The sequence below is a fragment of the Aplidium turbinatum genome, chromosome 18 (assembly GCF_918807975.1).
Source record: "Aplidium turbinatum chromosome 18, kaAplTurb1.1, whole genome shotgun sequence".
Taxonomy (NCBI): Eukaryota; Metazoa; Chordata; class Ascidiacea; order Aplousobranchia; family Polyclinidae; genus Aplidium; species Aplidium turbinatum.
The window spans coordinates 20,141,698-20,154,101 of NC_137489.1; the positions used below are offsets into that span (position 1 = coordinate 20,141,698).

The following is a 12,404-nucleotide window of genomic DNA, read 5'->3' on the forward strand; positions in this document are numbered from 1 at the left end:
GCGTCCTCTGTCGGCTGGCCGCGTTTCTTCAACCACACGATCGCTCATTACGTCACTATGATGCCCGACAGAAGTCGAACCAGACACTTGCTCAAGTACTCACCATTTCGTTGTAGGTCGGATGTAAGGTCTTCCTGGCAACTTTAGTCTTCCGCTTGGAGGCGTGGGAGGGATCAGGAAGTAAGTATGTTTTGACGTAGGGGTCGGGGTCAGTTCCATTCACCGGAGACTGCAAAGCATCGTTGTTAACATCATTGTTAACATTCTATCTTGTTCACAAGAACCCCGGCCGCTGGCACCCGTCTTGGTACCACAAGCAAGCGACCAGAATAACCTGCTCTGACACTGCGGTGGATTGGCTTCCGATTGGACCAACGAGCAGCCCTCAAAGCAGCAGCAGGTGGTGGACACTTTAATGTAAGACAGTTTTCCAAACGAACTAGCTGCCACTATTGCGGCGCACCGGTTAAGAAAGGTATAGGACAATTTTCCTTATGAACACATCTGCTTGCAGTTATTAAGGTCATTTTGCACTCAGTTCAGTTACAGAAGAAAAAACAGTAATGGTTATGTTCTTAGTCATAGAATAAATTGATTACAGTGAAAGCAAATGCAGCCATGCACAAAATACGCACAAAAGAATTTTACCTACAACGTGTTGTAAATATATCAAAGTAGTAGCGTATCCAAGGAAAGGGGGCTTAGTCTCGTATCTTCCTCAATATCAAAAAAAGGAAATCACATTTTTTGCATAATTTTCTTACTCGCTCAATCCCGTATCATAAACCTAACGGGTGGCATTGGGAGCGCATGGTTTGAGCAGTGAATTTAAAGAACAGTGCCGGTGTAGTGTTGAAGGACCCTCAAACACAATGATACTAATGAAATATTTCAAAGTAAACACCTTTCACACCAACCATCTAACAATTAAATTGACCTATCCCAGGAATGAAGTGAAACGTGTCTTGTATAAGCTATATGAGTTAGCATACGAAAGGTGTGGCACCTCAGATGGATTTCCAAATTTTACTTTAAGCTCACACAATATTATACAAACCTTCAAATAAATCATTGAAATCCTTAATATAGTCGTTAAAGAAAATATATTTGAAAAAGTAATTTCTATTTTAAATCAAAACTTGTCTCTCAAACTTCTAAAGAAATCTAAGCTCTAGTTTTCTAATCTAGTTTTAATTTATGATATTGGTCTTTTATTAAATGCAAGATGTGCGTCTTGACTAGAAAATCATTATCAGGCCTAAAAGTGCAGAAAAAGCGATCATAACACTGATCAAAATACAGCAAATAGACCTTAATATTTTCTACAACATATATAGGAAACCGACCCTTCTGCGCATTTTGATATTAATTTTGTCGATCTATGATAAGTGGTTCCGGAGATACGACCAAATTTCGAGATTTTGAGGTTCAAAAATTTCCAACCTCCTGGACCACCTCAATATGACGTCATAATTGAAAAAAATTGGGTGTAAACTTTTTACCCCAAATACCACCAGATGGGACCCCAGGCATTTTGAATTTCAAAAATGGTGAAAAAACGAAACACCTTACTAAACATAGCAAGGTAAAATGGCCATTTCTGCCTGATGGGGTTTTCAGACCCTCATAAGATTTCTGATCTTCTTCTTCTTCGTTTGAACCTTCTTCGCCACTCCAAGGGTCGAGGGGCTCTGCTTTTTACCACCCTTGGGCAGTGGCGGCGACGCGGTCTACATGTTTGGGCAGGTGTCGAGCAGCCATTCAATTGATTTGTCATCCAGTTCACGCAGACCACGCACACCATTTGGCGCATGGTAGATGGCGCAATTACAAATGGTGGGTCTACGGTTTGTTCCTCCTTGCCACACTCGCAAATGGAGCCATCCCCCATTTGTGCTAATTTCTGTTAATGGTACCACAACTCTCAAACTTGATTGGACAGAAGCAAAGATTCCAAGTACAGTATTACAAATAATCATGTTTTAGATGTCAAAATATCTCCATTGGTCGCCATGGACAAACCCTTTGAGATATTGATCTAAAACTTTGGATTCCTTTGCTTGGTAGCCTAAGGCATTGAATGACAACTTTTCAGCAAAATCTGAGATGTATCATATTCGACATATCTTTATATTGGCTGTTTTCATGTGGAATGACCCTGTTTTTTGTCAAGCTCAATATTGACCCGGTAGAGTTCATCCAAATTTTGTGATATTTTACACAATTAATTTTTTCTAGGAGGTAATACGACTTTAATATACTACCGGGGGGGGGGTGATGCATCTTACTAACCATTGTGCCATCTTCAAGCCACCCAACCAACCCATTAAACGAAGCGGAAGGTCTGCGCGTCTTGGATGATGAAACCAAAGACTGGCTGCTTTCCAGCAGCCTTCCAGAGCAATCCGGAAACATCACAAAACCTGGTGTGATAAAAAATAAACCCTTGGCCCAAGAAATTCAACTAAGAAAAACCTAAATTACTTTCCATCGTTACTATTCGAAGATACGTCATACACAATGACATCATCGCCTACCAGGTTCCTGCAGTGATGCACCATGACGTAGAGAGCACTGTTCTTGTAATGGATGGTGACTTTTATTTCCCCACCCACGGCCACATCCGGACTCTTGGTGTTCCTTATACCCTGCTCCTCATCACGGAGGATAGGATGGAAGAATGTGTAGACCAAATCGTGCTGAACAAACGCTGTGGTTAGAAGGAGTCCCCATCAACTTCCAACGATGTTGGAATTTCAGGAGACAAATTTTCATTTCAATTATTGCAACCGTGACCGCGTGACACCCAACATCTCAGAAGGTGTTGCTCATGATCTCATGAATGTAAAAATATTAAACACTAGTTTAGAAAGCAAACATGAGTAAATATGTGAGCACTTAACTATTACCACAAGCAATAAAATCTCCATCCACAAGCTAGTAACATTAACAACGTACAAGATTGCTTTTGGATACGATCTCGGAATGAGTTGAGGGAGTTAGAGCCTTTCCAGAAAAGTTGAAGAAAACAAGGAAATTTTCTTGATTGAGTGCATTTGCATCAAGTCAATTTATTTTTGAAGATCACTCCAGCTCTTTGGAAAAAACCAACTGTTTTCTCGATAACTTCAACAAGTATTATTTCTCTTTGGACATTTCTTAAAGGTTTTAGCGGTGTATGGCATTCGGGCTGGGGATGTTATTGGTGCTGGGTCTAAACCTCCCAACAGCCGTGCACTTGTGTAAGCAGAACTTCACTTTCCATCAGCGTGAAAGCAATATTGTACAGCATGTTATCACAGCTAAGCGACTGAGTGCAAATTAGATTACATCGATATATTTTAATTACATTGTTGCAAATAAAATAATAATTGTCCTTAGAAACCGTAATATCCAGCAGACATGCAGCAGCAAAATGCTTCGAATAGTTTTTTTTAATAAAATTGAGCAAGACCAATATATTTTATATATTTCGTTCTACAAATTATACAATATTCCATTTAAATAGGAACCTTACTTTAGTAAAGGGTGAAATAAATTGTTAAGCTTATATGTGTTAAACTCGTTCTGCTTGACATTTGCACTCTTGCACTCTTGTTTTGTTGACAGGTAAAAAAATGGCAGTTTCTACCCATTATCTGAAAGTCATCTGGCAACACTATTGAAGTGGCATTTTTTGCCCGCGGCTTCACAACCTCCTCATTGTGACCCAACAAAGCGTTGTGATCGAGACTTCACGTTACCCCATAATTTCCGATGAAAGCAAGCAGACGGGATCCTCACTTTTCCAGCATCACACCATGGCGACCTGTATCCACAGACCACGTCAACGGGCGAGATTTATGTTTGACTGGAAGTCGATCTGCTGTGCTATAATTTTTATTATACTTATAATGGACTAGATCGTGGGACGTGTTGGAAATCCGAAGAGCATCTGGCATCACTGCTAACAGTGAAAGATGCGTAGTAAGTGGAACTACGAGTTTTGTAGTGAATTGAGATTCAGCGATCACACTTCAGTTATTTGATTTCTGAAAACTATCATTTCAACGGGATAGTCCTTTCAAGCTATAGCTCAGAATTAAGATTGTATTGGCCTCCAATCCTTATTGCAGGTTCGCGCGTTGGCAAGGTAATATGCGTATTGATCTCTATACATCAAACAGTAACTTGGCATCTGCACTACTTGACCATTGTGACATGACAGTTGCCCTTTGAAGCGGAACCTACCATGGCGACGTTACGTGGCGACTTGAGCAGCTGGATCAGGTAGGAATTGAGTTTCGCTTTCCTCCTCTCGGCCACTTGTTTAATCTGAGACCGGCCCATCACAACGCTGTTCGGGAAGCTGCAATAGGGATTGTGTTAGTGGTGGCGGTGGACCTTGGTTCAAACCCGGGCAAAACACTTTGTCATTAAACCTTGTTGCTTTGTCTTGCGCACATTCACCGAACACTTCAACTACAAAAATAAACAGCAATTCACTGATTGGGTGGGAGGCTCAGTGTGGAATCCACCACGTCAAGCAAAGCAACATAGATGAACCAGCAGAACGCACGTGGTCGTCCACTCCCTTGAACACAGCACCTCGCACTAGGGAGATGCAACAATGACGCAATAACGACGTATTCGGCACCTGGGGAGCAGCAGGTTGGGATTGTACGAGAGCTTCCTGTCCAGTTCTTCGAATTCGTCGAACGTCCGAAACACGTACGACTCTATGGAGGATGTCATCTTGTCTCTTCTCACCTTGACGCAGTATATCTGTAAGTTGCACATGTTGAGACACAATGAGGTTAGGGGGGCATGCGGTGGAGAGCCTTGCACTCACGTAATGTTTGTCGGGGTTGTATCTCTTCTGGTAGCCAACTACCTTTGCCATGGAGATGGTTCCATCCTCATCTTTGTGCGGATGAATATGCGGGGAGAACGAGAGGACACTCCTGTCCTCTTCCGATTCGTTGCCAAGGAAACGCATTTGGGCTAAATTGTGAATGAAGAAGTTGATGCGCGTGAAGGAAGACGATAGACTGACATCAATTAACCTGCAAGCACAAAGCACGACGTGATGTCATCGCAATAGGTTCTATGCAGATGGCGCCTAACACCCTCTGACAATGCGATTGTGACGTACCTAGTGAACATGGTGGTCGCTTCAGTGTCGGATGCATTCGGTTTGAGAGTGTCATAGACGAACTTCAGGTCCGACTTGCTGCTCAACTCCGGTATGCCGCAGTTCAGCATCTGCAACAACATGGCACTTCACAATATTGCCCCATCGAGTGGACGCTGCAAATATTTCATTGCACGCAAGATGGCGCTTCAGTCCACATACTGACCAACGACAGGAGGCTGACGATGACGTGGGATTGCTTCCGCAGGATGTTGAAGGCGAGGCAGCATACGTCAACGAAATGTTGGAACTTAGAGCTGGGTCGGTCGCCACCGTTTATTACGTATGCCATGTCTGACGTGAGCACGAATGGAGCGCGGTCCCTAAATAAGATGTCACCACAGTTATTGATGTCACAAACAAGCAACAATGGACGGTGATCGACGTAAAACAAGCGTCAAGAAAGAGTCGTGTTTCTAAACCTAAAGTGACTCAGTTTATCTTGCCGGCAGGATGAGTTGACTGGTAGACTCGGTCACACACATCGGTCACAAAATCACCTTTTAATATTGCCGAACATCTGGGCATGGCCGAGGAACCTGGCGAAGTCGATGTGAAAGAGGTGGCCGCTGTTCCTCAGCATGATATTGTCGTTGTGCCGGTCGCATATACCCAGCACATACGTAGCCACACAGTAACCAGCGCAAGAGAGAGTGAAGTTATCCACCGCCTGTATGACAAGCATTAGTTGAAAGAACTAAACGCGGCGCGCTCAAATAACAACTGTATTAAAACAATTCATTTCAATGATTGTGATCTTTTTGAAAATGTAGATACCTTACCACAGCAAGTCTCGAATTACGTTGTCACGTCCATACAACGCGTTGTCTACGTCATAATGAACTCACCCGTTCATAGGAGGCTCCAGTTGGGTTGTACTTTTGCAGCCACTCGGCTATGGGCCGGTCCTTGAACGCTCCCGTCAATCCGTAACTGGACTGGATTTCTCGAAATGTTTTAGAGTCCGACACGATCTCTACCATCCCTGAGCGACAAAAAAACACAATCAACGACATGTGGTTCCGGCTGGATTCGAACCATCGACCCTCGATCCTTACATCGACCTGGCGGTGGAATAACAAGGAGACTCCCATAGCATTCGAGCAACGTTGCAAAGGAAACGACAACAGAAGAAGGTGCGACAGCGTCTGAGACGGGGCGATTGTACTATCAGAGTTCATATTACACAGTAACCTGGACGCTGAATCAGCTCGTACCATTTGAAAGAACAAGATTGCAAAACGTTTAGACAACTTTCGCAAAATTGCAACACTAACGTTTTTGAATTGTTTCATATGGCCTCCTTAAGTTCTTCTATCTAACGTAAATCTTCCAAAGAAACCAGGAACTACGGCTCCGGTGAGGATCTTTTACTGGTATCCGATCACTTGATCCACTTACCTTGGTTCGATCCCGTAGGCAAGCAGTCGAAGGTGACGATACGCAAGTCCAATCCCTCGCACAACCACATCCTGTCCATCACTCGTATCAGCTGCATGGTCAAGGCGTCCTGGCGGAGGTCATCGCCAACCTGCATCAAGATAGATACGTCATCAGTGCAGCTGACACACCTCCACACACAGCTCAGCCGATGCCCACCTTGTACATGACGTATGTGTCGGTGCCCGGGAGGCAAGGATTGGTGAAGGCCAACTTCAACGGGACAGCGTTTGAAGTGAAGTACGATGAGTTCTGAGAGAAAATAATTATTTTAAAGTTAGGAATAGAAAAACCTCCAGACCGGAAGTGGGATCATAACCATCACAGATCCGAACATCGGTCCAGAGAATCAGACAAAAGGCGAAACCAATGAAATCGGTTCCTACGATGGCAAGGTTGGTTGATGTGCGGGACACACCTTAACATTGATTCCGTTAGCCACAAGGGCGGGGTTGGTGGGGATGCGGAACCTTCGACCACCGATGCGCGACGCTATCTTTGTGAGGTCATCGTTGAGCAGGGACGATTTTAGGGAATCCTTCGCCTCCTTCACAGTTTCGGCAGCCCTGCGATAGTGATATCATTCATGACATGGCCAACCATGATGTCAGGACTGCACATTGTTATCAAGTTACCTGTTGACCATCTTCAACATGTAGCTCTCTCTTTCAAACTCTTTCCTCATGGTGCCCCCACACACCGTGAGAAGGGCGGCATGCATGACCGTGTACCTTGCGCCATGTGTGCTGTCCCACATGTTCTCGTTCAGCAACCTAGGAATCACATTGTGGTTGGAGTAACTGCTGGCACCTTCTCGCATTATTCTCCAAACATAGGAAGAGCAAACGGCCATACAGGAGCCAAAACTTGCGACAGTTTCCAACAATGCAAAAACTTATACGAGGTGCAACAACTAATGGAAGTAAACAAAAGAGATTGGTGCTTGGTCAACTTCAAGTCAATTCACGATCAAACAAGCGCAAACACCTGCAGTTCGATGGACGCTTGTGGTACGTCGACCTCATCTCTTACGTTTGTTGAAGTAAAACCAGCACAGACATGAAGTCCATCAGTGGGGAGGTTTGTAAACAACACGAACTTACCAGTACAACTGATGACAAATTCTGACGCTTCCCAGTGCTCGTCTCAACAGCAGCCTCGTCAGTGGATTGTCGTGACGTCGCCCATACCGCACTGCTTGGACAAGTTGAGGCAACCATGACGATATCTCCATGTCCCCAGCCATTTCCAACCACTTGATGGCAGAATGGCGCACCTCGCTGTCGGGAAATCTGGAAAAATATTTCAATTTGAAATTATGGAAAAGTTGATATTTGTTGCCTCAGCGAGTCATGCTGCCCGCCAATACAAAGCTGATCTGCTATCATGGCGCCTCGGTAAATACAACCAAATGGTTCACATCATACAGCAAACAAGTAGGAAGTCTTTCTGCACAGAGAGCTCAGGCACCAATCCCATAAACGACGCAGAGCAAACACAATTGCAATTCCGAGGACGTTTTAGTTTGCAACGTGCCGGTATGGCAGAAACAGAACTTGATTGGAAGAAGGCCGAAGCAATGATGAAGCCACAATCACTCACGCGGAGGTTAGGAGGGCCAACGACTCGACCGGTTCAAGTTGCTTGGGCCACGATGCAATCAGCTCATGGGCCGCTCCAAGATGAGGGAGGGATGGGGACCACTGGGGGACGCACTGAAGCAACACAGGAAGACCTAAAGCTGCAAAACACCAAGTAACATATTGAGCTGACTGCAAAAATTGATCATTTCGAAGTACAGTTAAAAACTATGAACAGACATAACTCAGCAACGACACTACATTTAACATTATAAAAACATATATACAGTTACAGTGCATAGTCAAATTTATCTTGCGATTTTTCATTTTATGTAATGCAGATTTAATTCCTGATGAGGACACACGTACGTGTCGAAAACGTTTGAGTTTATTTTATTTTAATTATGTTATATTTTGTGTGAAATAAAGTATGCTAAACCCGCTAAAGTTACTATGTTTTATTTCTCTATGGTTCAACAAAGCAAACTCTCTACCAAAGCTTTATTATAAAAACAAAAAAACAAAAAACAAAAAGCGAACGTTTTCAAAAAACAAAAAGCGAACGTTTTCAAAAAACAAAAAGCGTTTGTTTTTATGTTTTTATAATGTTAAATGTAGTGTTGTTGCTGAGTTATGTCTGTTTATGGTTTAAAAGAGTTACCTCTCTACCCAAATTGTATAGTTAAAAACTAATGCAAGAATTTAGATTATCCTCTCACAATTCACGATGTTGTTCTGTTCCAATTAAACCACAGAGGCACGTTGGAATCTTATAAACTTTACCTGGGCTGCCTTCGTCGTCCGGAGAGGCCACAATTTGTCGGTGCTCCCAGAGCAACTCCCTCTCTCTCTCTGTGAGGTTAAACAAGGGGCCAGCCGTCAGTCTCCCCCGGGTGATAGCTAATTTCAACTTCTTCGTGGTAGTCTCATCAAGTCCCGACCAGGAATCGACACGGGTCGACCTTCAGGCAAATGAGGTTGATGGAGACACGCCACACATCAATAAAACAGCAACAATTATGGCAACATTGTTTGTGGTGTCATTCGCTTGGAATGGTTGAAATCAATCGAGAGATATCCTTCAAACCAGTGCAGCCGACCATTCAACCACTTTATGGCATTACAATCAACGAACACGTTAGAATATTACCATCCACCTGCGGTCAGGGTCGGGAGCAGAAGGAGCGTGCTCCACCACAATGGTCGGCTCCTTGTCCTCCGAGAAGCCGATCTGGACCACTACACTGTCCTTGTTGATGATACAATGTGAATAATTGAAGGAGGATTTCATATCATCAGACTTGGAGGATTTCGAGATCTCCCACATCCCGTACATTCCACTACGATGCTTCATGATGCTGAACGTTACAATTCTTATTTATTGCATCGAAAAAACGTCATCAAACACAGACAGTCGCTTCATTTCAACCGTTTATTTTTATTACACAGATCTGTAACGTACAAAACAATTGATCGCCACTTGAATGGACGTGTGACATCAAGAAGTTGACGTGACACATGCACAATGACACATGGATACCAGCAGCATGGACGTGCAACTTGGTCGCATTAATCAAAAGGTCTTTCCATGATTCGAGCCAAGCAATGGAGTGATTGGTAATCCCACAAGGAGATCGATGCGGCCGTTAGTTTGCGCGTGTCACCGTCGCACTCGTCGAAGTGGATTATGCACGGTCCAACCAACGGTGGCCAACCACCCCATGATGAAGGTGGTGGTATCGTCTTTCCATCGCTGTATTAGTTCGGACCAACAACTTAAAATAAATGTGCTTATCGGCAGTCGAGAAACACATATTTTTGGGAAAAGTCTATATGGCTAGTCTGGAGGCTACATCGGTATGGCTAGCGGAACACAATGCTCGCTGTTCTATAGTGAGTAGTCAGGTACTGCTGACGCCAGGAAGATCGCTCTTTCTCATCAACTTAAAATAAACTTACTTGTGATGGTCAAAGAGGGGAACATTGAGCCACGCCAGTCTCTTAGTGGTCACTTTTTCGTCGTTAGATGTCGTTCCATGCAGCACAAGCCTTAGTGACACTTCTAGGGGAAGTTCGCAAACAGAAACGTCAAATTCCAACCTGAAAGAGGCGAGAACACCACGACCTCACTTGTTGGAACCTCAATCGATGATCACATTGAGGCAGTGAGGAAAAACAAAACTGACAAGAAATTGGCCTCGGACGACGCGGGCAGCGATATTGACCCTGCTGTGTTTACGTATCGACTTGGGGGGCAAGACGTTTACAGAAGTGCAGCCTTTCAAATAAATTCAGCTTGACATCAGGAAAGAGCTTCAAACATTTGAGCAACAATTCAACATTGTTCTGCTTAGGTGAAAATTACCTGATAATGGACAACAGCAAATATAGCTAAGTTTCAAAAGAAAGTAATGAGGTGAGAATACAAACGTAAGAAAACACCTTTGATGCAAAATAAATTAAAGAGGATAAATATTTCCACTGACCACTTATTCCAGAGCACCATGGTATGGAATCCCCTGATCGGCTTCGCTGTTCGGGTTGCCGTGATGCTGTGGTTCACTTGCTTCTCACCATGCCACAACGAACAAGTGACGTAAAAATCATCGTAGCTTTATGTAAAAACACAGTTTTATAATTTACGATTAGACTCTGCAATGACGTCACCCGGCTACAAGTGAGCTCAAGTTGGCTCGTCTATCAACATCCTTGCTTTGTTACCGAACAAACTGATATGATGCAACACCAACAACTGTCCACGTAGCTGAGTACGTTATCGTTGTGATGCAATCGGCCGCCACGCTGTACGTCATCGTTGTGATGCAATCGGCCGCCACGCTGTACGTCCACACTGCGGCTTTGTGTCTTGTGAAAGTGTTCAGGGCAACGCACATTTGCGATGGATGCATACAAAGCACAGATTGTTATTATTTTAATTTAAACTTTATATTAAGTCTAGTAGGCTTTATATTAATAAGTTTGAGTGCTGTCCAGTCCCAACTGGTGGTGCGCTCAAGTGTTTAAATGCGGTCGATCGCGCATTGGTGGAGCGGTTAAGAGAACACTTTAAACAGCAACTTTACATTAAACATAATCCGCACCTCGTCTCCCATTGTTTGGGCATCCTCTGCACGGATATCACGTTTACAGAATACAACTCCCTCACACAGGCTGATGCGATACGAGGCACGCTCATACTTAGGGGTGGGTTTGAAGTCGTGTGAAAATAAGCGTCCACTTCATAAGCCTGCGAAGTATGGTATAATGCGGCATAAGTGACGAAAACGTTTAATAGTGAAAATACGATTTGTTATTTTCAAATTTCAACTAAAAAGTTACACCAACCAGCTACATTATTGCGTCACAACGACGCTGAACAGCTGAAGATGACGTACAGCTTATTGACGGGATAACAAAGTAGCACTGAAAATAAAACGCCAGTGGCATTGTGACCAAAACAGCTCAATGTAAAATCAAGCAGTATAACAAAATGTGGCCACACAACAGCGCCAGAACGTCGTCGTAGGACGGCAACTTACCTTGCAGTAAAGTTCAACGAAGTCCAGCATGGAAGAAGTGAGATCTTCGAGCGCCTCCCGGACGAGAACGAACTTGGAAGAAGGAACATCTTCCGGCATCTCCACGACTAATGGGAGCAAAAATCATGACTTAATTGTCTGACTCGATTTTATAACTTATCGGAGCAGATTCATAAAAACCAAACTAACTAATCCGACGTCACCAATAGCCGTGTTACGTTTACACATCTCAGCCGCACTTCTATAAATATAATGAAATAATTATGCAACAACCATTGCAGCCACCGCTAGCAAAACATTTACATAGTGTGGAATTGAACAAGGTGTGAAAACGGTGCCGCACTGAAGTGGGGCGTAGTGGAAACGGTACATTTGACTTCATTGGCAGGGTTGACAATGTGAGTGAGAGACAAGAAAGAAAAATCATGATATCAATTGCCATGAACAATGATTGTAAAGTGATGCTTGTTTGTGCTGACATCCCCCCGTGCATGGTTATGGTGGTCACTGGCAGTGAACCTCTCTGAGAATGTTACCACCAGGCAGGGTTGTCGGTATTTTACCCGACCCAAAAAAACCCGGGTGGGTTTTTTTGAAAAAACCCACTTAAAAAAACCCAAAAAACCCATAAAAAAACCCAGAGCATCATATTTGTCCAGTTTTTATTAAAAA

The 12,404-nt window shown here is 43.6% G+C and overlaps 1 protein-coding gene across 1 annotated transcript in view; it reads right to left on the reverse strand.

The window, feature by feature from the left end:
- The window catches only part of LOC145787273 (phosphatidylinositol 4-phosphate 3-kinase C2 domain-containing subunit beta-like), a 49,410-nt gene that overhangs the window by 1,915 nt on the left and 35,091 nt on the right, over positions 1-12,404 (reverse strand). The window contains exons 14-34 of the mRNA XM_082598984.1: positions 11,733-11,839; positions 11,295-11,440; positions 10,680-10,805; positions 10,153-10,293; positions 9,351-9,551; positions 8,977-9,155; positions 8,216-8,354; positions 7,717-7,905; positions 7,249-7,386; positions 7,032-7,179; positions 6,773-6,865; positions 6,575-6,704; positions 6,022-6,158; positions 5,674-5,843; positions 5,340-5,496; positions 5,135-5,244; positions 4,832-5,045; positions 4,637-4,764; positions 4,231-4,348; positions 2,538-2,699; positions 104-229 (exon numbers count right to left, since the gene is read on the reverse strand). Of these exons, the coding sequence (XP_082455110.1) occupies positions 104-229; positions 2,538-2,699; positions 4,231-4,348; positions 4,637-4,764; positions 4,832-5,045; positions 5,135-5,244; positions 5,340-5,496; positions 5,674-5,843; positions 6,022-6,158; positions 6,575-6,704; positions 6,773-6,865; positions 7,032-7,179; positions 7,249-7,386; positions 7,717-7,905; positions 8,216-8,354; positions 8,977-9,155; positions 9,351-9,551; positions 10,153-10,293; positions 10,680-10,805; positions 11,295-11,440; positions 11,733-11,839 (3,059 nt within the window). The remainder of the gene's footprint in view (positions 1-103; positions 230-2,537; positions 2,700-4,230; positions 4,349-4,636; positions 4,765-4,831; positions 5,046-5,134; positions 5,245-5,339; positions 5,497-5,673; positions 5,844-6,021; positions 6,159-6,574; positions 6,705-6,772; positions 6,866-7,031; positions 7,180-7,248; positions 7,387-7,716; positions 7,906-8,215; positions 8,355-8,976; positions 9,156-9,350; positions 9,552-10,152; positions 10,294-10,679; positions 10,806-11,294; positions 11,441-11,732; positions 11,840-12,404) is intronic.